This window comes from Mustelus asterias, chromosome 18, assembly GCF_964213995.1.
Source record: "Mustelus asterias chromosome 18, sMusAst1.hap1.1, whole genome shotgun sequence".
NCBI lineage: Eukaryota > Metazoa > Chordata > Chondrichthyes > Carcharhiniformes > Triakidae > Mustelus > Mustelus asterias.
The window spans coordinates 23,778,531-23,805,728 of record NC_135818.1 but is presented as its reverse complement, the minus strand read 5'-3'; the positions used below and the strand labels follow the sequence as shown (position 1 = coordinate 23,805,728).

The window sequence follows — 27,198 nt, the reverse complement described above, 5'->3', positions numbered from 1 at the left end:
AAGGGTCCTTAAATAGCAGACAGATGCTGACACTTAAAATTTTGATGCGTCTGAATGGAAAAAGGTCAAAGTATGACAGAGTTCAAGAGCATCAGGGTTACACCATGTCTCTGAGCTTCCTGTAAGGATCAAAATCTGTCCCGACTGAATATGGGGATTTCCTAATGCAACTAGGAATGCATCACTGGCAGAGAACTAGAAGGTGCTTGAGAAATGGGAAGGAAATAGGGCTGCAAATAGATTAATCTCACTAATAGGTTCAGACTCCTAGAGAGACAGTCTCAGTAACAGGACCCATTTCATAGTGAGAGAGAGCCTCGCGAACAGGACCAGAGACCTAGAAAGAGAGATAGTCTTACTAAAAGGATCTGATGTCTGGAGAGAGACTGTCTCAGTAACAGGACCCGACTTCTGGAGAGAAATATTCACATTCAAATACAAAGTGCAATTAAATTAAAACATTTCAAGGACTATTGCCAGAATTTCTTAATTAAATATCCTGATTCTGAGGCCAGCTTGACAAAGGAGATTTTTATGGTGCTTCTCCCCATTTAGAAGTGATATCTTGTCCCTCAGTCCTTACTTCTGGATTTACCAGAGTCAGAAATGAATAGAAACGCCCATTTCATCTTCTATTCTGAGTGGACAGGTGAATTGCAATGAACAAATTAGGAAATTCAGAGTGTGCAGCTAGGGCAGTCCTGCTTGTGCATGTTGGAAAAGAAGCAACATCCTTGTTTATACTTTAACTTTGAGCCAAGTAAACTGTCCGTGTGCAGAATAAACAGTGACTTGAGGCTGATGTACAGCATCACCTGGATTTTCATAGACAGTGGAATTATGTGAGCAGCTGAAGTGAGCATGAATTTTGGTTTGTTTGGAACATTAACTGAGGCAGTCTTACACTGCAAGGGATGTTTTATGCCAGATTATAAATGTGCTTCCTGATGCTTAAGTTAATGCTTCATAAAATCTATTGGACAGAATTATCATTGGCCTTATGTGGGGTTGAGAGTCCTGTTGAAATGTTGCCCATCGGCATTTTCCAAAGCTGAACATCAAAAGTCTTCTAGAGAAGCAGCCACCAGAGGCCTGTTGACAAGACGTACTGCAAGCTCGTCACAAAAATAGCTTTATTGCTTATGCTAGTTGTTTTGAATTTGGCTTTGATGTTTTAGACTTTTCTCAATTGACTTTTTACACAAATGCCTTTTCTAAGATGCTAAGAGACCCATTCTCGTTGCATCAACAACTGTTTAATCTTTGATTTAATTTCTTCCACGGTTAGCCTTCAGCAACAACAGCCAGGGAGGAGAGTGAGGAGGACCTGCAATTCCGCTGTATTTTTGAACAGATTGCAGGAGATGTAAGTATTATTGACTCTTGTTACCAATTTCTTTCCAGTGAAGTTGGGAGTTTGGAAATATTGATGCAGACCTTCCGGTCACCAGATTGTCAGGGACCGATATATCGGGATCAAAGATTATGGGGAAAAAGCAGGATTAAACTATTGAGTTGGACGATCAGCCATGATCGTAATGAATGGCGGAGCAGGCTCGAAGGGCCAATTGGCCTCCTCCTGCTCCTATCTTCTATGTTTCTATGATATATAAGCCAAGATGTGTGTCAGGATCCCATGGAAGTCCTCGTGCACTGCCTCCATGGGAAATACTCGAAGTTTGAACTTCTAATGGGCTGTTCCAGAGACCCTCTGAAATAGAATCAGAGACTTCGGACAGCTCCGATGTACTCACTTTTTGACATAGTTACCAGGAAATGTTGGACAGAAAAATCCTAATCTAACTCCTGGGTAATTATGCAATTGTGAGTCAATCACTCACACTGGGTCACCACACCTCAACTGCCCCCCAACCTTACCTGACTAGCCCCCACCATCTGACTCCACTACCCGACCTGATCGGATTACCTCCTGACCAGGTCTGACCACACCACATTCCCCTAGACCAGACCTGACTAACCCCACAATCTGACCTGAATAATCTGACCCACCTACCCACCTCACCCATCTGCCATCTACCTACCTACCACCTTAACCACAAGTCAGTCTACCCACCTGCCATGCTACCCATCTGCCACCTTAACATCCTGCTACACTACCACATTACGCACTTTAAACCCACCTACCACCCTACCCTAATGCTGCCCACCCATGTACCACCTCGCCTACATAGAACATAGAAACATAGAAAAACTACAGCACAAAACAGGCCCTTCGGCCCCACAAGTTGTGCCAAACATATCCCTACCTTTTAGGCCTACCTATAACCCTCCATCCTATTAAGTCCCATGTACTCATCCAGGAGTCTCTTAAAAGACCCTATTGAGTTTGCCTCCACCACCACTGACAGCAGCCGATTCTACTCGCCCACGTCCCTCTGTGTGAAAAACTTCCCCCTAACACCTCCCCTGTACCTACCACCCAGCACCTTAAACCTGTGTCCTCTCGTAGCAGCCATTTCCACCCTGGGAAAAAGCCTCTGAGTGTCCACCCGATCTATGCCTCTCAACATCTTATATACCTCTATCAGGTCTCCTCTCATCCTACGTCTCTTGCCTTCCTATCATCCTGCCCACTTCCCACCTCACCCACCTGCTACCTTACAACCCTATCAACCTGCCACTTCACCACCCTATTCACCTACCGCTCTGTCACCTGCCACCCTGTGACTCTACCCACCTACTACCTCACTCACCTATCATCTACTTACTTACCTCATTGATCCTACCCACTTACCTCACTCATCTAACCATATTACCATACCATCCATTCATCCATTCACCCATTCAGTAACATTCATCCACATCCATTCAGTAGCATTCACACTGGACATTTAAATAACCTTGAGTCAGCTTCTGTTCTGCTTCTCTTCACTGTTTACTGCATGGATTTCTGCACTGGGGGAGTTCTTCTGCATTGTGGATCAGATATCTGACCCTTTCAGCTGTATTAAAGTAAGTGATTAGTTTTTGTTTAGTTCTGATGCTGATTGGATGAGTTGGGCGTATTTCTTTCATCTCAGGACAAAAATCAGTTCCCAAAATAGGAGTGATGCCAGAGGACAGCTGGTGATTGCTAATATCACACCGCTTATTCAATAAAGAGGAGATTGATAAACATGGCAACTACAGACCCCAGTCAGCCTAATGCCAGTGGTGGGGAAATTTGAAAGCCAAAATTTCCATGACAAAATTAGTTGGGAAAATATTAATTTATAAGTACAAACTAGTACAGAATTGTTTAAGGAAAATCATACTTGATAAACCTGATTAAATTCTGTGATGCATTAAGAGAGAGGATTGATGAAAGAAATGTAGTTGAAGTAAGGAATATGCAATTTCAAAAAGTGTTTGATAAAGTACTACACAAATGACATATTAGCAAAATTGAAGCCCATCGGTAGCATGGATAAAAAACAAAAGCTAAAGGTCAGAAAGCAGATGGTAGTGGTGAACATTGTTTTTACAACAGGAGGGAAATATACAGTGATGTTCCTTAGAGATTTGTACGAGGACCATTGCTCTTTTTGATATATATTTGTGTCCTGAACTTTGTTTTGTAGGGCATAATTTCTAAGTTTGCAAATTATACAAAACTCAGAAATGTTGCAAATAGTGACAAAGTTAAGGAGGATACAGACAGGTGATTGCTAATAATTTAATTTTAACACAGAAATATGAAAAGATGTATTTGATATGTATAAGGTGGAAAGATAATAATTAATGGTACAATTTTAAAGGGATGCAGGAAGAGGATCCTGGCATCAGTTGCTGATACTAATTGTGACATTCCTGTTGTCAGGTGATTCAAGTGCTCGCCTGGATGGAATTATAGGATATCCCCACCAAATGTAGCAAAAGGTGCTAAATGAATATTTTTGATTACTTTGACAAGCCTAAGAGACAGTTGTCAGAGTAACAACAAATGCTGTTGTGTTAAAGTGGAGGAAAGGCAAACTCTGGGGCAAGATTATCATAAAATTTAAATGTTTTATCTTGTTCATCACAGGATATGCAGATCACTGCATCTGAAATGAGGAATATCCTAAACCGTGTTGTTAAAAAATGTAAGTATCAATTAAACAAACTTAACACTAAACCTCATCATTACAGGAAGGTTGAGTGAGATAATGCCCAGCACCTGCACTATTACCTCTGGAGGTTGTCCTTTATCTCATCCGCACACTGCTCTTGGTGACATTTTAAGAAGTTCATCCATGAGATGTGAGCATCGCTGTCAAGATCAGTATTTATTAACCATGCTGAACTGCCCTTGAGAAGGAGTAGCAAGCAGCCTTCTTGAACCACTGGAGTCCATGTAGTGTAGGTATATCCACTGAGTTATTAGAGAAGAGTTCCAGGATTTGATACCCTAACAGTGAAAGAACAGCAATATATGGATGATGTGAGACTTAAACAGAAACTTGAAGGTTGTGGTGTTCCCATCCATCTGCTACCCTTGTTGTTCTAGGTGATGGAGACTGTAGGTTTGGAAGGTGCCATTGAAGATGCCTTGGTGAGTTGCTGCAATGTTCCTTCCTGATGGTACAAACTGCTGCCAAGGCACAATGGTGATGGAGGGAATGAATGTTTAAGGTGGTGAATCAGGTGCCAATCAAGCAAACTGTTTTGTCCTGAATGGTGTTGAGCTTATGAGTTTTGTTGGAGGTGCAGCCACCCAGGCAAGTGGAGAGTATTTCATCGCACTCCTGACTTATACTCTGCAGATGGTGGCTGTGAACAGTTACGAGATAAGTTACTCTCTACAGAGTTCCCAGTCCCTGGTCTGCTCTTATAGTCGTAGTATGGTTGTCCAGTTATGTTTCTGGTCAGTGGTCATAGAGTAATTTATAGCACAGAAGGTGGTCATTTTGCTAGAAGTGCACAAGATTATGAAAGGCTTAGATAGGGGTAGACAAGGAAAAATGGCTCCCATTAGCTGATGGTACAAGGACTAGGAGGCACAGAATTAGGATTTTGGGCAAAGGATGTTGTCCTTTAGAGTCATACCTGGAAAATGGTCATGAATATGAGGAAGAACTTTTATACGTGATGAACAATAATGTCCCTGGAACTTGCTGTAAATGAGGGCACTGGTAGTGGGAACAATCAATGATTTGAAAAGGGAATTGGATGGATACTTGAAAGAAATAAACTTGCTAGGGAGAATGATTAAATTCTCTCTTGTTCAAATGGTCATTGTCTGGCATTTGTGTGGTGCAAATGTTAAATTATTTGTCACTTATCAGCCCAAGCCTGAACGTTGTCCAGGTCTTGCTCAAGCGGGCATAGATGGCCACAATCACTGAGGAGTTGCGAATGTTACTGAACATTGTACAATCAGCAAACATTCTCACTTTTAACCTATGCTGGAGGGAAGGTCATTGATGAAGATGGTTGGGCCTAGGACGCTACCCCGAGGAATTCATGCAGCGATGTTGTGGGACTGAGCTGATGGGCCTCCATCAACCACAACCATTTTCCAGGTATGACTCTAACCAGTGGATAGTTTCCCCCTTAATTTGAATTGACTTCAATTTTGCTCGGGCTGCTTACTATCACACTTCGTCAAATGCTGCCTTGATGTCAAGGGCAGTCACTCTTACCTCACTCTGGAATTGAGCTCCTTTGTCCATGTTTGGATCAAGGCTAGAGTGAGGTCTGGAGTTGAATGGTCCTGGCAGAACCCAAACTGAGCTTAAGTGAGCAGGTTATTGCTGACTACGAGTCACTTAATAACCTGTCAACACCATCTTCCATCACTTCGCTGATTGACAATAAATTGAAATAGCGATAAATGGCCTGATTTTATTTGTCCTGCTTTTTGTAGACTGGGCATAGAACATAGAACATAGAAAGCCACAGCACAAACAGGCCCTTCGGCCCACAAGTTGCGCCGATCACATCCCCACCTCTAGGCCTATCTATAGCCCTCAACCCCATTAAATCCCATGTACTCATCCAGAAGTCTCTTAAAAGACCCCAACGAGTTTGCCTCCACCACCACCGACGTCAGCCGATTCCACTCACCCACCACCCTCTGAGTGAAAAACTTACCCCTGACATCTCCTCTGTACCTACCCCCCAGCACCTTAAACCTGTGTCCTCTCGTAGCAACCATTTCAGCCCTTGGAAATAGCCTCTGAGAGTCTACCCTATCCAGACCTCTCAACATCTTGTAAACCTCTATCAGGTCACCTCTCATCCTTCGTCTCTCCAGGGAGAAGAGACCAAGCTCCCTCAACCTATCCTCATAAGGCATGCCCCCCAATCCAGGCAACATCCTTGTAAATCTCCTCTGCACCCTTTCAATGGCTTCAACATCTTTCCTGTAATGGGGTGACCAGAACTGCGCGCAGTACTCCAAGTAGGGTCTAACCAGGGTCCTATAAAGCTGCAGCATTATCTCCCGACTCCTAAACTCAATCCCTCGATTAATGAAGGCCAGTACGCCTTCTTGACCGCATCCTCCACCTGCGAGGCCGATTTAAGAGTCCTATGGACCCGGACCCCAAGGTCCTTCTGATCCTCTACACTGCTAAGAATGGTACCCTTCATATTATACTGCTGCTTCATCCCATTGGATCTGCCAAAATGGATCACCACACACTTATCCGGGTTGAAGTCCATCTGCCACTTCTCCGCCCAGTCTTGCATTCTATCTATGTCTCGCTGCAACTTCTGACATCCCTCCAAACTATCCACAACACCACCTACCTTGGTGTCGTCAGCAAACTTACCAACCCATCCCTCCACTTCCTCATCCAGGTCATTTATGAAAATGACAAACAGCAAGGGTCCCAGAACAGATCCCTGGGGCACTCCACTGGTCACTGACCTCCATGCAGAGAAAGACCCCTCCACAGCCACTCTCTGCCTTCTGCAGGCAAGCCAGTTCTGGATCCACAAGGCAACAGCCCCTTGGATCCCATGCCCTCTCACTTTCTCAAGAAGTCTTGCATGGGGGACCTTATCGAATGCCTTGCTGAAGTCCATATAGACCACATCCACCGCTCTTCCTTCGTCAATGTGTTTGGTCACATTTTCAAAGAACTCAACCAGGCTCGTAAGGCACGACCTGCCCTTGACAAAGCCGTGCTGACTACTTTTGATCATACTAAACTTCTCTAGATGATCATAAATCCTGTCTCTCAGGATCCTCTCCATCAACTTACCAACCACTGAGGTTAGACTCACCGGTCGGTAATTTCCCGGGCTGTCCCTGTTCCCTTTCTTGAATATAGGGACCACATCTGCAATCCTCCAATCCTCCGGAACCTCTCCCGTCTCCATCGACGATGCAAAGATCATCGCCAAAGGCTCCGCAATCTCCTCCCTCGCCTCCCACAGTAACCTGGGGTACATCCCATCCGGTCCCGGCGACTTACCAACCTTGATGCCATTCAATAGTTCCAACACATCCTCTTTCTTTATGTCCACATGCTCGATCCTTTCTGTCCACCGCAAACCAGCAGTACAACCACCCAGATCCCTTTCCACCGTGAATACCGAGGTAAAGTATTCATTAAGCAGCTCCGCCATTTCTAACGGTTCCGCACAAACTTTTCCCCCTTCACCTTTTAAGGGTCCTATGCCTTCACATCTCATCCTTTTACTCTTGACATATTTGTAGAAAGCCTTGGGATTCTCCTTAATCTTACCCGCCAAGGCCTTCTCATGACCCCTTCTCGCTCTCCTAATTTCCTTCTTAAGCTCCTTCCTACATCCCGTATACTCCTCTAAATCCTTAACACCTCCTAGCTCTCTGAACCTTCTGTACGCCTCTCTTTTCTTATTCACCAGGTTCATCACAACCTTCGTGCACCACGGTTCCCGTACCCTACCAACACCCCCCTGTCTCATCGGAACGTTGTCATGCAGAGCTCCAGACAAACATTCCTTGAAAATCCTCCACTTTCCTTCGGTACTTTTCCCCAAGAATGCCTCCTTCCAATTTACCCTTCTAATTTCCTCCCTGATGACACTGTATTTCCCTTTACTCCAGAGAAACACTTTCCTAGCCTGCCTGATCCTATCTCTTTCCAATGCTATCGTGAAGGAGATAGAATTATGATCGCTATCCCCAAGATGCTCACCCACCGAGAGATCCTCCACCTGTCCAGGTTCATTAGCCAGCACCAGATCAAGTACAGCCTCTCCTCTAGTAGGCTTATCCACATACTGTGTCAGGAAACTCTCCTGGACACACCTAACAAACTCCTCTCCATCCAAACCCCTAGCCCTAGGGATATTCCAATCTATGTTTGGGAAATTAAAATTTCCCATCACGACAACTCTGTTATTCCTACATCTCTCCAGGATCTGTTTCCCCATCTGCTCCTCAACATCTCTGTTACTATTGGGCGGCCTATAGAAAACACCCAGCAACGTTACCGACCCCTTCCTGTTCCTAACCTCCACCCACAGAGACTCCGTAGTCAATCCCTCCACGGCGTCCACCTTCTCTACAGCCGTGACACTATCCCTGATCAACAGTGCCACTCCCCCCCCTCTCTTGCCTCCCTCCCTGTCCTTCCTGAAACATCTAAAACCCGGCACCTGAAGCACCCAGTCCTGTCCCTGAGACATCCAAGTCTCCGTAATGGCCACCACATCACAATTCGAAGCAGCAATCCACGCTCTAAGCTCATCCACTTTATTCACTACACTCCTGGCATTAAAATAGACACATCTCAGACCTTCAGCCTGAGCACTTCCCTTCTCCATCACTCGTCTAACCTCCCTCTTACCCTGTTTACATTCCTTATCTATTTGCGAGCTAACCTCCTCGCTCTCAGTCCCCTCATTTCGATTCCCTGCCCCCAACCTTTCTAGTTTAAAGTCTCTCCAGTAGCCTTAGCCAACCTGAGTAATTTTCCTCACTCTAGGCTTACATCATCTACTCAGTCCATTCCTTCTCTTTTGTCTTCCTGCTCCCCTGTCACTACCCCTGGCATGTAAACCTTTTGGATAAGGCAGCAGCTACCCCCCATGGGTCTCTTAGGATTGTCTGAAGGTCCAATGAGGCATGTGTTGCTGCCTCTTTTGCAAGCAGTAACACCAATTTTTGAGGCCTCCTCTCTTGGTTATTTTCCCACCCAGTATGTCCACTACACCCCAGGCGCCATTGCTTCCTTGGATTCTACCAGTGGATCAATTATTGACTCTTGATGCCTTTCTCTGCAGCATGTCCATTCACTTCTGAACAAAATTCTTGCCATCCCTGACTTATTGTAGACTGTTGCATTTATATTGTGGCTTTGACTGCAGTTTGGCTCTTGGGTCTTGGGTGGTGATCCATATTTATCCCCTCCTAATGCCTTTCTATAACCAATTGTTGTGATGCTGTAGCCCTTATCACCAAATTCCACTTTGATTTCCTCCACTATCCTGGCACTTTCCTCTTTGAAAACCTTGTCCCATTCCTCCCACTTCTGCTTTAAAATCTTTGCTAATTATTGTGCATCCCCATCTCCCAGAACCAATGGTGATAGGCCCCTTGTTTTCAAATATGTATAAGCTGTAAATGACTTTGTCGTTTTTCTTAAGTGAATATGCTCAAGCCTGCAGAGCCCAATATAAGATCAACCTGGATGCCCACAGGACTGACAGTTTAGTGTTTTGCTGCTTGGAGGAACTTCTGCAGCCGCACCATCTCTGGCCTTTGGGCACATTGGATCTTATGGGTTTGGTAAAATTGACTCTTGAAGTATGTTGGACCAAATTTCAAGCTTACCTCCACATGGGTTGTTTGGCTGCACTGTTTTCCCAATAGAGCTGATCTACAAGATATAAATTTGTAAAGCTCTTTTTTAGGGTGCCCTTGTATCATTTGTACTGACCACTTTGATGCTGTTTCCCCTGAGACAGTCCTTCATAGAAAATCTGTTTAGGGATTCTTTAGTAAGCTACATGGGAGACCTGGCTTGCCCATCTAAGTTCTGTTTTTGGGAGGGTGCATTCCATGCTGTGCCACTGGGTTGAGTTGTTTCCAGCTGTGGTATTATCGACAGTAATATAAGAAGCAGGCTTTGTTTAGGACTCTTTTTATTAGCCCCTCCAGTGAAAACCAATCAGTTATGCATCCCTCTTTAGGGCAGCTGTATTGCCTGATGCTGATGTTACGTCCAAGCATCTCCACCAATTAATCATCATCTAATGACTGCCTACACTTGTTGAGGACTGCGACTTCCAGTGTGACTGCACCTGTCATTTAACTCTCTTCCTGCCATGATAGATCTGGGTTGTATGTCTACAGGTCAGACTTCACAACTAAACCCACACTAAGGAATTTGGCTATAGTGGAGGAAGGGCGTGTACTGCTGCCCCCACACTGTTGGCTGCTTTTGCATGACCCCAGAGGTGAGGAGAATCCAAGATATCTAGATAGCTTGGCAGCTGCAGTGGATGGCTGTTGCTTCCTGCTTTTTCCCCTTGCTGGAGTCCACAGTGTGTTGCTATTGTTCCACATCTGCCAAAAGTACCAAGTACTTGTAGGTGTTGTCGTCATGCCTCCACGACTTTGTTTCATCCTTCCAACATCTGTTCCTCCACTGTGAGGTAAACATTAACAGGGTTCACCACGAGAATGGATGAATTGGACTTCACTTCAAGTCGTATTGCACCCCCAACCCCCAGCCACACCCCAATTTTGCCACAAAGACTTGTGCTGTCCCTTCCTCCTTCAGCACTTTGATTATTCATGCTCAGTGATTCCAATCTGCATCTCAGCTCCTCTCCCTGTCTCTCTCCTGAATTCACCTGCCCCCTATTCTCTCTTAATCTCTCCTTCTTATAGCCTTTCTTACCCAGACTCATTGGCGTTCCTCAAATCTTCCATCTCCCATGGCCTCTCTAATCCTCAGTGAAGCACTGTGGGTTATTTTCTACTTCAGAAGTCTCTATATTATATTTTTGTGTACATTTTTTTATTTTGTGTGTGTGTTTTTTAAAATTGTTTACTCCATCCTTAAAGTTACAAAGCCAATGCTCAGAATGGACCAGGCAAACCCACGTCAATTCCTTGCTTGCTCCAAAAACCAAATTCAAAATCCAATTGAATCCAATTCATGGTCCCGTCAAGAAAGATCCAAGCTGATAAGATAAGGCATTGCACTCCATCTTGGGCTTGATCTTAGCCACAAGGCCGAGAAGTGTGTGTGTTGCTACTGATATTGCAGGAGCCCCTCTATGAAACATTGTCAGTGCAGTACACACTGATTAATAGGATCACTGAACTGTGTGAGTGATTGTCAGTGCAGTAAAAACCGACCAGTGAAACTCCTTAACTGTATGAGGGATTGTTAGCACAGTATTGGTGTTACACTGCAGATAGAAAGTTGGTGAGGGATGAAACCAAAGCCAGTCTTTACTTGGGATACATTTATTTAGAGTGAAATATTTCCAGTATATATCTCCTGACTGCTCCCACTCTCGTATCAGTAAGTGTCTGTGTTCAAGTAACCATCCAATCAATGACCTCGCCTACATTACTTAACTTTAATTGATACAATTCACAAATGGGACTCCTCTGTTGTGCGAAAGATTGTTAGTACGGGTCCCACTGATTAATAGGATCCCCAGACTGTGTTGCAGATTGTCACTATTATCCATATGGTTAATGGAATGCCCCAAAGTATGTGAGAAAAGGCTGGCATTCCTAATGCAGTAGGAGATAATTTCCTTTCCTTTTCCCCTTCCATCCTTTCCTATACACAATATTTAAAATGTTTTTTCTTTTGACATGTGATACTGTGATTTTGAATATTAGTATTCTTTCTCCTCACAGACAAGTTGAAAACTGAAGGGTTCACTCTCGAGTCTTGTCGCAGTATGGTTGCCCTCATGGATGTATCCTTTCATTGTCAATAATCTGAAGTCTTTACCTTTACTCCAGACCCAACTGAGTGCCAGGTTTCAGTGATGCAAGTTGGTTCGATGTTTGTCATTGACTCTGCAAAAGGCTGAGGGGAACAGTGCATTTCCACAATTTTCTGCTCTAGATTCTTGGTCTATATTGAGATAGTTGGCTACAGGCTGGACAGTAGTAGAAGTTGTACAACTGTCCTTGGCACTCTTTTAAGATGAGAACTAGGAGCAGGAGTAGGCCATCTGGCCTCTCGAGCCTGCTCCGCCATTCAATAAGATCATGGCTGGTTCCACCTCAACTCAGTCCTAAATCTGCTTCCCCTTATTTTGAGGCCATGCCCCCTAGTTCTAGTTTCACCTGCCAGTGGAAACAACTTCCCTGCTTCTATCTTATCTATTCCCTTCATCATCTTATATGTTTCTATAAGATCTCCCCTCATTCTTCTAAATTCCAATGTAGCCCCAGTCTACTCAGTCTGTCCTCATAAGCCAACCCTCTCAACTCCTGAATCAACCTAGTGAATCTCCTCAGCACCCCCTCTAGTGCTAGGGACCTTTCTCAAGTAAGGAGACCAAAACTGTACACAGTACACCAGATGTGGCCTCACCAGCACCTTATACAGCTGCAACATAACCTCGCTGTTTTTAAACTCCATTCCTCTAGCAATGAAGGACAAAATTCCATTTGCCTTCTTAATTACCTGCTGCACCTGCAAACAAACTCCTTGTGATTCTTGCACAAGGACACCCAGGTCCCTATGCACAGCAGCATGCTGCAGTTTTTTACCATTTTGGTAGAACAAAGATCAGCTGACTCCATAATTGTGTGACTTTCAAAATTTGGAGCCAGCTAATTTATCCCCATCATGGCAGAAAAGCATTTTGGTTTTTTTTCTATTTTACAAGTATTCTATTCTTTCATTCTAATAGTGCTAACTTGCACTGGGACATGCTTCCACAGACAATGGTGAGCTTTCAGTACCCTGTCAAGTGACTGTCATTTATATGGGAATTGGGCGGCACGGTGGCACAGTGTTTAGCACTGCTGCCTCACTGTGCCAGGGACCCGAGTTCGATTCCCAGCTTGGGTCACTGTCTGTGTGGAGTTTGCACGTTCTCCTCGTGTCTGCGTGGGTTTCCTCTGGGTGCTCTGGTTTCCTCCCACAGTCCAAAAGATGTGTGAGTTAGGTAGATTGGCCATGCTAAATTGTCCCTTACTATCAGGGGGACTATCTAGGGTAAATGCATGGGGTTGTGGGGATAGGGCCTGGTGGGATTGTGGTTGGTGCGGACTTGATGGGCTGAATGGCCGCCTCCTGCACTGTAGGATTCTATGATTTCAGAAAAATTGGTCAACTGCAAGGCATATCTCAGTAGAGCTTGAACCTGCCCTGACTCAATGTCCATGCTTATCCACTTTCAACAGAAACTGCAGGATGGCAATTGTGAGAGAGAAACTTGACCAATTTTCACCACCTCACTTCTGGTTACTGATGCCAATTGGAGCTAATTTCCCTCATGTTGACAACTGGCTGTGATCAGCTAACTCAGCCTAGGGCAGGACTGGATCCAGTCTATAGTGGCAGTGGATAGTTGAACTAAGTTCCCTGATCCTTTGACTTTAACTTCCTTTCTGTTTTTTGAGTTTGCACGTAAATTGTTTTCTTCCCCAAAATTTGTTCTGCTGAAATATAACTTTACTTCAGAGTGCCGACAGTGTATGAAATGTAGTCCTGATATGCAGCTTCTGATGGTCATGCAGAGACCTGAAATGGCAAAATGACAATTGCCTGTAGGCAAAAGTATATAAGGCACTTTAGGAACAGGAACAGTCCGAACAAAACAATTCCCCTTAAATGGATCAACTACCCACCTTCTCAATCCTTTCTCTCCCCAGAACATAATCCAATTGTTTTGCTGTATCTTCGGCGGAGATTCAGGGAGCACGAATGATGTTTCGGATCAAGTTATAGCAGCAGAGCTGGAAAATATATTCACCCCTTAATTTTTGTCATCTTACTGCCAAATTCCTTCATTTTAACTTGCATCACTGATATATGAAACAAATTGACTAAATCAGTCAGTTCCCTAGATACTTGTGCAAACATCAATCAGTCATCATGTGTCTTCCCATTTTCCACAGAAACCACATCCATGTTCTTTTTAATTTTCAACATAATATATTCCTGATCGCTTCAATATCTCCGTTGTTCCCTTCAACCTCTTGTCAAGGGCAATAATATCTACCCAATGATGAGGTATGCTCCAAGGAATTCAGATAAAGGCCTGATCACATTATCTTGGATTAGTGCAAACACTTTTAATTTGTCACAAACATGGGTGTTAGACTTGGTGCAACAACTAAAAACGGTCTGCTAACTCGCTTTCACCTATTCTATGCACTTGCATCCTTTTGCGTGGCATGTTGGCAGAGTGTTTAGCACTGCTGCCTCACAGTGCCAGGAACCCAGGTTCAATTTTGGCCTCATGTTGCTGTCTGTGTGGAGTTTGCACATTCTCCCTGGGTCTGCGTAGGTCTCCTCCAGGTGCTCCGGTTTCCTCCCACACTCCAAAGATGTGCAAGTTAGGTTGATTGGCCATGCTAAATTGCCCCTTAGTATTCAGGGGATTAGAAGGGTAAATATGTGGGATAGGGTCTGGATGGGATTGTTGTCATCAGTAGAGGCCCAATGGGCCGAATAGCCGCCTCCTGCACTGTAGGGATTCTATTCTACGATTGTGTTCATTTGCTTTCATAATTGCAAATTGAGTACAGAAGTAAAGGAACTGCTGATAATTCCTAGCTGCAGCGGCTACTTTCTTATCAACAAAATGTGGATGTAATATTGGTACTGTGCACCCTTTTGAGCAACATGCTGCACAGTGGTTAGCACTGCTGCCTCACAGCACCAGGGACTCGATTGATTTCGGCCTTGAGTGACTGTGTGGAGTTTGCACATTCTCCTCGTGTCTGCATGGGTTTGCTCCAGGTGCTTAGTCCAAAGATATACAGGTGGATTGGCCATGCTAAATTGGCCCTTGGTGTCCAAAGATGTGTAGGTTAGGTTGATTAGCCATGGGAAATGCGCAGGGTTACGGGGATAGGGCAGGCGGTGGGTCTGGGTAAGATGTTCTTTCGGAGAGTGGTGACAGACTCAATGGGCCAAATGGCCCCTTCTGCACTTTAGGGATTCTATGAATTAGTAATCTTATTACTCGCCTGCTGAACTATCATATTATCTTCCATTATGTCTTCCTTAACATTGCTGACAGACGGATGCGTCTGGGAAGCTTAATTTGATGGAATTTAGACAGCTCTGGAACAAGATTAAGAAATGGCAGGTAGGATGTGCTGGAGGATTTAAGACACTTGTATCACAGGGAGCGTTACTGTCTTTGAATTATACTGGGTTCAACCTCTTGGCCATTAGCGTTTGGCTAATGATAGTGCAGCCAATTAATTTCCTCCCAGATTATCAGTAATGGTAGAAAGGTTAATTTAGAGTTTGACAGGCTTTTGTTTATAATGGTGGAAAAATTTGAAATTATAGTTAATTGCTGTCTATTTCCATTTGTGTATTTCTTTATTCAGTAGTGGAGGAGGTAGTGCTGATTTAGGGGGTTATGGTCTTCCTTTGCCCCACCCCTTCCTCACAGTTATTGAGGTCAAATAACTTTGTGGGTCAGGATTCAATCAAAACCAATTGCAAATAACTTGCACTCACCTAACTTTTAAATTCCAAATTGAGTTAGTTCTTAAGTCTGAAGTACATATTCAAGTCTGTCACTTTGGGAGTCATCTGTTTTCCTGATGGTGCTTTTTTATCCCTTTGCTGTCGTACTATTCCTATTCAGCAGGCCCCCACAGGTACATGTCTACTATTGACTATGCATATTAGGGAGTGATACTGTCATAGCCAAGCCTGAATCTATCATTATGAACAGGACCGGAGCTCGGATGGTTTGGCTCCTTCACAAGTCATGAGCATCATGGCCAATATTTGCACTGACAAATCAGCACAGAACATAGATTGAATCTGCAACCTTCTAAGCCAATATGGAGAAATGGGTCACTTTAAGATGCAGTTACCCATTCAGCCATTTGGAGTGTGGACTGTCTGAGATGTCAGTTTCTCTAATTGTCTGTTTGCTTTATAATGTAAGAAGTGTAACAACACCAGGTTAAAGTCCAACAGGTTTATTTGGTAGCAAAAGCCACACAAGCTTTCGGAGCTCCAAGCCCCTTCTTCAGGTGAGTGGGAATTCTGTTCACAATAGGGCATATAAAGACACAGACTCAATTTACATGAATAATGGTTGGAATGCGAATACTTACAGCTAATCAAGTCTTTAAGATACAAACAACGTGAGTGGAGAGAGCATCAAGACAGGCTAAAAAGATGTGTATTGTCTCCAGACAAGACAGCCAGTGAAACTCTGCAGGTCCAGGCAAGCTGTGGGGGTTAGAAATAGTGTGACATGAACCCAATATCCCGGTTGAGGCCGTCCTCGTGTGTGCAGAACTTGGCTATCAGTTTCTGCTCAGCGACTCTGCGCCGTCATGTGTCATGAAGGCCGCCTTGGAGAACGCTTACCCGAAGATCAGAGGCCGAATGCCCATGACCGCTGAAGTGCTCTCCAACAGGAAGAGAACAGTCTTGCCTGGTGATTGTCGAGCGGTGTTCATTCATCCGTTGTCGCAGCGTCTGCATAGTTTCCCCAATGTACCATGCCTCGGGACATCCTTTCCTGCAGCGTATCAGGTAGACAACATTGGCCGAGTCGCAAGAGTATGTACCGTGTACCTGGTGGATGGTGTTCTCACGTGAGATGATGGCATCTGTGTCGATGAGCCGGCACGTCTTGCAGAGGTTGCTGTGGCAGGGTTGTGCGGTGTCGTGGTCACTGTTCTCCTGAAGGCTGGGTAGTTTGCTGCGGACAATGGTCTGTTTGAGGTTGTGCGGTTGTTTGAGGGCAAGAAGTGGGGATGTGGGGATGGCCTTGGCGAGATATTTGTCTTCATCAACGACATGTTGAAGGCTCCGGAGGAGATGCCGTAACTTCTCCGCTCCGGGGAAGTACTGGCGACGAAGGGTACTCTATCCACTGTGTCCCGTGTTTGTCTTCTGAGGAGGTCGGTGCGGTTTTTTGCTGTGGCGCGTTGGAACTGTTGATCAATGAGTCGAGCGCCATATCCTGTTCTTATGAGGGCATCTTTCAGCGAATGGAGGTGTCTGTTGCGATCCTCCTCATCCGAGCAGATCCTGTGTATTCGGAGGGCTTGTCCGTAGGGGATGGCTTCTTTAACGTGTTTAGGGTGGAAGCTGGAGAAGTGGAGCATCGTGAGGTTATCCGTACCCTACGGACAAGCCCTCCGTGTACACAGGATCTGCTCGGATGAGGAGGATCGCAACAGACACCTCCAGACGCTGAAAGATGCCCTCATAAGAACAGAATATGGCGCTCGACTCATCGATCAACAGTTCCAACGCGCCACAGCGAAAAACCGCACCGACCTCCTCAGAAGACAAACACGGGACACAGTGAATAGAGTACCCTTCGTCATCCAGTACTTCCCCGAAGCGGAGAAGCTACGGCATCTCCTCCGGAGCCTTCAACATGTCATTGATGAAGACAAACATCTCGCCAAGGCCATCCCCACACCCCCACTTCTTGCCTTCAAACAACCGCACAACCTCAAACAGACCATTGTCCGCAGCAAACGACCCAGCCTTCAGGAGAACAGTGACCACAACACCGCACAACCCTGCCACAGCAACCTCTGCAAGACGTGCCGGATCATCGACACAGATGCCATCATCTCACGTGAGAACACCATCCACCAGGTACACGGTACATACTCTTGCAACTCGGCCAACGTTGTCTACCTGATACGCTGCAGGAAAGGATATCCCGAGGCATGGTACATTGGGGAAACTATGCAGACGCTGCGACAACGGATGAATGAACACCGCACGACAATCACCAGGCAAGAGTGTTCTCTTCCTGTTGGGGAGCACTTCAGCGGTCACGGGCATTCGGCCTCTGATATTCGGGTAAGCGTTCTAAACCTTCACGACACATGACGGCGCCGAGTCGCTGAGCAGAAACTGATAGCCAAGTTCTGCACACACGAGGACGGCCTCAACCGGGATATTGGGTTCATGTCACACTATTTGTAACCCCCACAGCTTGCCTGGACCTGCAGAGTTTCACTGGCTGTCTTGTCTGGAGACAATACACATCTTTTTAGCCTGTCTTGATGCTCTCTCCACTCACGTTGTTTGTATCTTAAAGACTTGATTAGCTGTAAGTATTCGCATTCCAACCATTATTCATGTAAATTGAGTCTGTGTCTTTATATGCCCTGTTTGTGAACAGAATTCCCACTCATTTGAAGAAGGGGCTTGGAGCTCCGAAAGCTTGTGTGGCTTTTGCTACCAAATAAACCTGTTGGACTTTAACCTGGTGGTGTTAAACTTCTTACTGTGTTTACCCCAGTCCAACGCCGGCATCTCCACATCATGCTTTATAATGCACAGATTGAAAGAATTGATACCTTAAGGCCTTGTCTATGTATGAAACTATCTACTCAACTATACCAAAGAATATGTCCAGGATTGAATTGATTTCCTTTAAAGCTTGTCAGGAAAAAGTATGTTGGTTCTTCAACTTACAACATCACTACAAAACTGAGCTCTGATGAAGGATCATCCAGACTCGAAACATTGGCTCTAGTCTCTCTTCACAGATGCTGTCAGACCTGTTGAGATTTTCTAGCATTTTCTGTTTTTACTAAATTATCATCACTTTAGAACTTTTAATTTGTGAGAGCGCCACATAGAACCACCCAGGAATGAAAAATGGACAATCGTCATCTAATGACTCAGAACTATGAGTGTTCCCAATAATGTGGTGAATATTCCTGAACTCAATCTCATGCAGATCTTGTAACTGCAGTATGGCCTCAGTGCCTCAGACATGATTCTGCAGTTGTATTACAGTCTCAGCCCATCAAATATAGCCCTGAAACTGTATTCTAGCTTCAGTCTCTCAGATATGATCCTGTAAATGTATTCTGACCTCAGTCCCTCAGACATGATACTGTAACTGTGTTCTGATGTCAGTACCAGCCAGATATGTTAATTGTTATTTCCTGTTTTTTGCAGGCAATCTTTATGGAATACGACAAGGATAATTCTGGTTTGATTGACAGCTATGAAATGCGCACAGCTGTAAATGATGCAGGTGAGTCCGAATGGGCTGAAAGTGTCTACAAATGGGAGTTAGACTGTGATGCAGGTGAGTGGGAAAGAATCAGCATGATTGTGATGGAACCGTGCAAACTGATATCTGTGAATAGCTGGACTTGAAAGGATTTGTTTGAAGTTCTTGAAGTTTAGGTGTTTCAACAATGCAGTCAGTAGATTAAAACATCATCAGATAGAGTTTTTCCAGAAGGAGAAATGAAAATATTGATGGAGAAAGATGTTCTCATCTGAGGAGCACAGCCTGCCCCTCTGGATCTGCTGCAGTGTCAGGTTCTTTAACACAACATGTGAACTTTTTTGTCCAGATCTTCCCTTCCTGTCGCAAGATCTGTGGACTTGATTTTGGTTTACAGGTGTGATTGATTTCCAAGTGAGAAGCTCCAGAGGAGGTCCCAAGCCCACCAGGACAGCAATGTCAGGCATTCTGGAATCATTCTTATTTCATTGATAACTGGTAGGGGAATTTCTGCAACACTTCAACTTGCCCCAGCAGGAGAGGGAAGGTGGTGACTGAAAAATATTTGGATTTTGTAACTTGCCGAACATACATTGTTGTTGGTGCCGTCTCAATGGGCTGAATGACCTCCTGCACTGTAGGAATTCCATGATTCTATGAATACATGAACTTACCTTCTGCCATAATGCAGGAAAAACATGATTAACCCTCTTGATGTGTACAGCAACCAGTACCTTAGCCCCTGATATTCTTAAGGCTGGAGCATCTCAAAATTAGATCAGACCTCCTGATACCAATATTGAGATGGTGATACAGCAATTCTGTTGGCAATGATTGTCCCGGTTATGTTTGCAAAACATTCTGTCTGATACTTTCATATATTAGGGTGAGTGTTTAATAATCCAGGGCACTAAAGTCCTATAAAACTGAGATGTTACCCACTGCACTTTCAGTCTTGCACTCCAAAAAATGTTAATCATTTTTTTTACAGTGGACTGTGTATAGTGTTACCACAGTGATCTATAAGCGGTGTTAGAACAGTGTTTAGCAGCGTTAGCACAGTTGACTGAGAACCGTGAATTATGGCGAAGGGTTCAATTCAGTAAGAAGTTTAACAACACCAGGTTAAAGTCCAACAGGTTTATTTGGTAGCAAAAGCCACATCAAGGGTTCAATTGCCAGAGGACACAGGTCAGCTGTGCCAATTGGCTGGAACCTGCTTGACACGGTAGCACAGTGGTTAGCACTGCTGCTTCACAGCTCCAGGGTCCCGGGTTCGATTCCCGGCTCGGGTCACTGTCTGTGTGGAGTTTGCACATTCTCCTCGTGTCTGCGTGGGTTTCCTCCGGGTGCTCTGGTTTCCTCCCACAGTCCAAAGATGTGCGGGTTAGGTTGATTGGCCAGGTTAAAAATTGCCCCTTAGAGTCCTGGGATGTGTAGGTTAGAGGGATTAGCGGGTAAATATGTGGGGGTAGGGCCTGGGTGGGATTGTGGTCGGTGCAGACTCGATGGGCCGAATGGCCTCCTTCTGCACTGTAGGGTTTCTATGATTTCTATGATCCCTCTTTCTCCTTCAGCCTACATGAATTATGATATTACTTGTTGCATTAGATGCTAACATTTTCTAGGGATGTCTGATTTCGTATGTTTGTTAGACATTTCGTTCCAAGATGTATGCTGACCTTTATAAAGCTTGGGTTAGCTCCCGCTGAAATATTATATCCACTTCTGATCACCACACTTCAGGATGAATGTGAGTGCCCTTGAGAGGGTTCAGAAAAGATTTACTAGAATAGTTTCAGGGATGGGGCAGCTCCGGGACAAAGTTGGGTTGGAAAAGCTGGGATTTTTCTCCTTGGAGCAAAGGAGATTGCGGGAAGGTTTGACAGAAATGTACAAGATTATGACGGGCTTGGATAAGATAGACAAGATAAAACTGTTTCCATTACCTGGATAGTACAAGGACAAGGGAACACAGAAAGAGATGCAGGAAATGTGAGGAAAGTACTATTTTATGCAGCAAGTGACAATAACCTGGAACTCTCTGGCAGCAAGGGGGATGGAAGTGGAAACAATCAATAATTTCAAAAGTATATTGGATGAAAACTTAAAGGAAATAAATCTGCAGGACTTGAGCTGGGGAATGGGACTGAATGGATTGCTTCATGGAGAGATGGCATCTCCTTCTGTGCCTTAAATGACTGACCAGAGGAGCTTGGATTGTTGGGCTTTGCTTTTAATTTATTCATTGGATGTGAGTGTCACTGATAAGGACAACATTTGTTGTCCTTAATGGTCCTTGAGAAGGTGGTGATAAGCCGACTTCTTGAAGTGCTGATATCCATGTGGTGTAGGTACACTCAGTGTTATTCATGAGGGTGTTTCAGGTTTTTGATCCAGTGACATTAAAGGAATGGTGATATGGTTCAAAATCAGAATAGCATATGGCTAGGGGACGATCTTGCAGATGTTGGTGTTCCCATGTGCTTGCTGCCTTTGAACTTCCAGGTGATGGAGATCAGGCATTTAGAACGTGCTACCCAATGAGATTTGACAAGTTGCTGCAGTGTATCTTGTATATGGCAGACACTGCTATCACTCTGTACTGGAGGAGGGCATGAATGTTTTAGATGGTGGATAGTGGTTGCTTTATCCTCGATGGTGTCAACCTTCTTGAGTGTTGTTGGAGCTGCGTTCCTCCAGGAAAGTGGAGAGTATGCCATCATACTCCTGACTGGTGCCTGAGGATGGTGGACAGGCTTTGGAGAGTCAGGAGGTGAGTTACACGCTGCAGAATTCCTCTCACCTGCTCTTGTAGCCACAGTATTTACATGGGTGGTCCAGTTTACTGGAACTGGAGGGGAGTGTTGGTGACATTGTCGATGAGATTACCTGAGATGTAGTATATATTCTTATTTCTTGTTCTTCAGGTTTCCGTCTGAACAGCCAGCTCTATGAGATCATCTCCATGCGCTATGCTGATGAAAATATGAACCTGGACTTTGACAGTTTCATCTGTTGTGTTGTGAGACTGGAGGGGATGTTCAGTAAGTGCAGCATCATTCTTAATAGAACATAGAACATTACAGCGCAGTACAGGCCCTTTGGCCCTCGATGTTGCGCCGACCAGTGAAACCAATCTAAAGCCCATCTAACCTACACTATTCCAATGTCATCCATATGTTTATCCAATAACCACTTGAATGCTCTTAATGTTGACGAGTCCAATACTGCTGCAGGCAGGGCATTCCACGCCCTTACTACTCTCTGAGTAAAGAACCTACCTCTAACATCTGTCCTATATCTATCACCCCTCAATTTAAAGCTATGTCCCCTAGTGTTAGCCATCACCATCCGAGGATATCCTTTCCTCAGTCACAATGGAGTCTGCAGCTTGTGTGGAGCATTGGGCTGAGCTTTATCCTTTTTGATTTTGTGGTCTTTTAAATTCATCAGCACACGAGTGGATGCCCCTTCTCTTATGATCCATGAAATGACTAAGGCAGAACTGAATACTTTGAGTATGGTTCCATTGTTCAAAAATGTCCCCAAGCACTAATTTAAGTTTAAGTTTATTTATTAGTGTCACAAGTAGGCTTACATTAACACTACAGTTAAGTTAATGTTGAAATCCTCTAGTCAACACACTCCAGCACCTATTTGGGTACACTGAGGTAGAATTTAGCATGGCTAATGCGCCTAACCAACACGTCTGTCTGTCTGGACTGTGGGAGGAAACTGGAGCACGTGGAGGAAACCCATGCAGACATGGGGAGAATGTACTTGTACCTGGTGACTTTTCTCCACCATTCCTGATGACTCCTCAAATTTCTGGTTAATTTCCCCCACCATTCCTGGTGACTCCCTGTACCATTCCTGGTGTTGAGACTCACCACCATTTATGGTCAGATCCCCCCATCCTTCCTGGTCACAACCCAAGCATTCTTCAAGATTAAAATTTACTGAGTAAGCCAAACTTTCATGATCTGTTTGCTTCTTTCCACCCATGATTAGATATCCTTGACCATCATCTGCTCCAACTTCAACTGCCTTCTTCTCCTGACCACCATCTAACACCAATTTTGACCAGAATCCCTTAACCAGCAGCAGCATTTTCCTGATCACCATAGGATCCTCCTTCCCCCAATTGCTATGATCAAGATAATCCTGTGTTTGGGACTCTTCTGCAATCAGGATCCCCTCCCCTCCACCCCATCTCTCCTATCAGCTCCCACTAGACCTGCCTACTCTCCATGGTTGTATTCTTGTGCTGCAGGCTTCCCTTTACAATAGGTCTTTAGCCTGTCAGTCAGACTGTCTGTGGGCAGAATATGGACTGGAAATAATTTATAGAAGTATTTGCAGTAAAAAAAAATGCAGGAATGCTGAAATCCCATTCTTCTGAGTTGCCTAACCTCAAAGCAGATCCTTCACACAGAACATGCCTCAAGGTTAAGTTCTGGCTTCAGTTGTGCCACCAACTGTGTAGACACTTATAAGCCATCAGGGAAAAGCATATAGTTTGTGATCTTAGTTATATCATTTAGAGTAATAACGAATAGAGAAGTATTAAATTGGAAGTTCAGTCCCTGGGCAGACATATGACTCATGATTCAAGAGCTTCTGAGAAAAGATGTGTGGTTTCTTCAGTTAGGGATTAGAATATGCCCCAGTGAAGGATGGGTACAAAGTGGCGCGGTTGAAATAGATTTAAATATTATAAGGAATACTCAACAATTTGCAACTGTTCTGTATTATGTGGGACACGCCACTGGCTCAGTTGGCATTGAGCCATAAAAAGGCAGAAGGGTTGACCTCTTGAATTAGCTGATTGCAGCTAGATGTAGGGTTCAATACAAATTACAACATGGAAGTAGGCCATTTGGCCCAACCAGTCCATGTTGGGGTTTATCCTCCACACAAGCAGTTTGTCCACCATGATCCGATTTTCCTTTCTCCCCTCTCCCGGATTAGGGAAAGATTGGGATTTGTCTGTGACGTCCTTGTGTGGCGTTCAATATAGGAACACTTGTCAATTCTCCACCAGCTAGACCTATGCATGGGTGAAGTACTTGTGTGGGACCTGCTCTTGTGGAACCATATTTAAATCAGAGGAGAAATTGGACAATGTTACAATGGTACCAAAAGGAAGATTTTTTTCTTGCACCTTTCAATGCTTTAAGTGATCTCTATAATGGGTTTTGTCCTCAAACATTGAAATAAAGGCTGGAAAACCAAATAGCAAGATCAGAATGATGCAGCAAGCTGGACAGTCTTGATTCCTTTCCAGTGTCTGGACTCTTATTGTGTTCTCGGGATTATTGCATTTCACCAGTGATAAAATCAGTTTATGCCCTTGTGTTGTTTTTTTTTCAAGAGAAGTCACTGTCTTCTTTGGCCCCTTTTTTATTCTGCAGGAGCTTTCCATGCCTTTGATAAAGATGGAGATGGAATCATTAAACTCAGTGTGCTGGAGGTAGGTGCATCTGCCACTCATATGACTGAACCATATTTGCTTATCGGGCACTGAGTGCATATGTGGTTTAAAAGGAAATGTGCCTTTCTTGGGCCTTTTAGCTTCTTGTGTACATATTCTGAAATGTTCAGGATCTTTTGGATCTAATGCATTGTCTTCCGTTCCCCTTAATAGACATCACAAGAAATAGTGTGTGGATGATACCTGGCTGAAGCAGCCATCAGAGTGCATGATAAACATTACAGAGATATTGCAAAGTGACCATGGTTGGGACCTGAATTTTCAAGGGACATTTCAGAAGGATAGGAAGAAAGGAAGAGGAAAATGGGGTAGCTCTGTCAATAAAGGATGAGATTAGTACAGTAGTGAGAAATGATCTTGTTTCAGAGGGTCAAGATGCAGAATCAATTTAAGTGGAGACAAGAAATACAAAGGAGAGAAGTGACTGGTGGAAGGAGCTTATAGGCTGCGGACAGTAGCTACATTGTAGGACAATATGAATCAAGCCCATTTGCTTGAAAGTAACTAACTGCAATAATCATTGGTGATTTTAATCTTCATGTGAATTGGATTAATCAAATTGGGAAGGTAACCTGAAAGATGTGTTCATTGAATGTATTTGGAACAGTTCATTAGAACAATATGCTCTGGAACCAACCAGGGAATAGATTATTTTAGACATATGTAATGACAGTAAGAATTCTAACAACACCAGGTTAAAGTCCAACAGGTTTATTTGGTAGCAAAAGCCACGAGCTTTCGGAGCGCTGCTCCTTCGTCAGGGGAAGCACTTACCTGATGAAGGAGCAGCACTCCGAAAGCTAGTGGCTTTTGCTACCAAATAAACCTGTTGGACTTTAACCTGGTGTGTTGTGAGACTTCTTACTGTGTTTACCCCAGTCCAACGCCGGCATCTCCACAATATGTAATGAGGCAGGGTTAGTTCATGACCACATAGTAATGGATCCTTGAGGGAAGAATGATCATAACATGTCAGAATTTCATATTCAGTTTGACAGTGAGAAATATGGATTTGAGACTTAAAAGCAATTAGAAGGGTATGAAGATAGAGTTAGGTAAAGTGGAATGAGAAAATAGGTTGAAAGATAAGATGGTAGAAAACAGTGACAGACATTTAAGGAGATATTTCATAGCTCTCATTGATGATATATTCCATTGAGAAAGAAAGATAGTATGAGAAGGGTGCACCATCCATGGCTAACGAAGGAATTTAAGGATGATATCAAATTAAAAGAACTGATGTACGATGCTGTGGAAATTAGTGATAGACCAGGGGATTGACAATTTTTGGAAACCAGCAAAGGGTAACTAAAGCAATAATAGAGAGAACAAATAAATGTTTATAAGTAGCTAAAGCAAATGTTGGTCCCTTTGAGGTTAAAACTGGGATTAATAATGGGAAACAAAGAAATGGCAGTGATTTTGACCAAGCACTTTGTATCTGTCTTTACAATAAAAGACACGAGAAGCATTCCTGGAGTTGTAGAAAATCAAGAGACAAAAGGGAAACAATCAATATCACCTCAGAGAAAAGTACTAGGAAAGAATGGAATTAAAGTTGCCAAGTCCCCTGGACCAACTGGCCTACATATTAGGATCTTAAAAGAAGTGACTGCAGAGACAGTGAATATTTTACTGGTAATCTTCCAAAATTCCTTAATTCTGGAAAAGTCCCAGCTAATTGGAAAACTGCAAATCTAACATCTCTATTCAAAAAAGGAAGGAGACTGAAAGTAGGAAACAATAGGCCCGTTAGCCTAACATTGCTATTGGAAACATGTAGAATCCATTGTTAAGGAGGTATTTGCATGACATTTAGAAAATCATACTGTGCCAATATGATTTTGTGAAAGGGAAATCATGTTTGACAAATTTATTAGAGTTCTTCAAAGATTTAACAAACAGGGTAGTTAAAGGGGTGACAGTGGGCGTAGTGTATTTGGATTTCCAAAATGCATTCAACAAGGTGCCACATAAAAGGTTACTGCATAAGATAAGAGCTCTTGGTTTTTGGGGTGATATATTCACATCAATAGAGGATTGGCTACCTTAAAGTAAACGGAGTTGGGATAAATGGATCAATTTCAGGTTGTCGCACTGCAACAAGTGGCGGGCCAGCGGCCAGAAGAATCAGTGCTGGGACTCAACCATTTACAATCTTGGATGAAGGGACTGACTGTATTGTAGCCAACTTTGCAGATGGTACGAAGATAGGTAGGAAAACAAGTTGCAAGGAGGATACAAAGAGTATGCAAAGGGAAGAAGCCAGGTTAAGTCAATGGGCAAAAAAATGGCAGATGGAATGTAAATTGATGTTGTCCACTTTCGACGGGAGGAAGAGATATTATTTAAATGATGGGGTACAGAGGGATCTGGGTGTGTTGGAAAACATTTCCACTTTTATATTTGATCCCCCTTGTGAAAAGTCCAATATTCCATTTGCCTTCCTAATTACTTGCATGCTAACTTTCATGATTCATTGTATTCCTACAGCCATATAGCCATGTCAGCGCTTTGTACAGTGTTGGTCTCCTTACTTTAGGAGGGATATACTTGCATTAGAAGCAGGTCAGAGAGGGCTGATTCCT

The 27,198-nt window shown here is 43.9% G+C and overlaps 1 protein-coding gene across 11 annotated transcripts in view; it reads left to right on the top strand.

Moving 5' to 3' along the window:
* LOC144507009 (calpain-3-like) overlaps positions 1-27,198 on the top strand; it is a 132,234-nt gene that overhangs the window by 98,498 nt on the left and 6,538 nt on the right. For all 11 annotated transcript variants that reach the window (XM_078233533.1, XM_078233531.1, XM_078233535.1 and 8 more), the window contains 7 exons: positions 1,289-1,366; positions 4,028-4,085; positions 11,807-11,868; positions 15,160-15,228; positions 19,056-19,134; positions 22,044-22,160; positions 24,531-24,589. In XM_078233533.1, the coding sequence (XP_078089659.1) occupies positions 1,289-1,366; positions 4,028-4,085; positions 11,807-11,868; positions 15,160-15,228; positions 19,056-19,134; positions 22,044-22,160; positions 24,531-24,589 (522 nt within the window). The remainder of the gene's footprint in view (positions 1-1,288; positions 1,367-4,027; positions 4,086-11,806; positions 11,869-15,159; positions 15,229-19,055; positions 19,135-22,043; positions 22,161-24,530; positions 24,590-27,198) is intronic.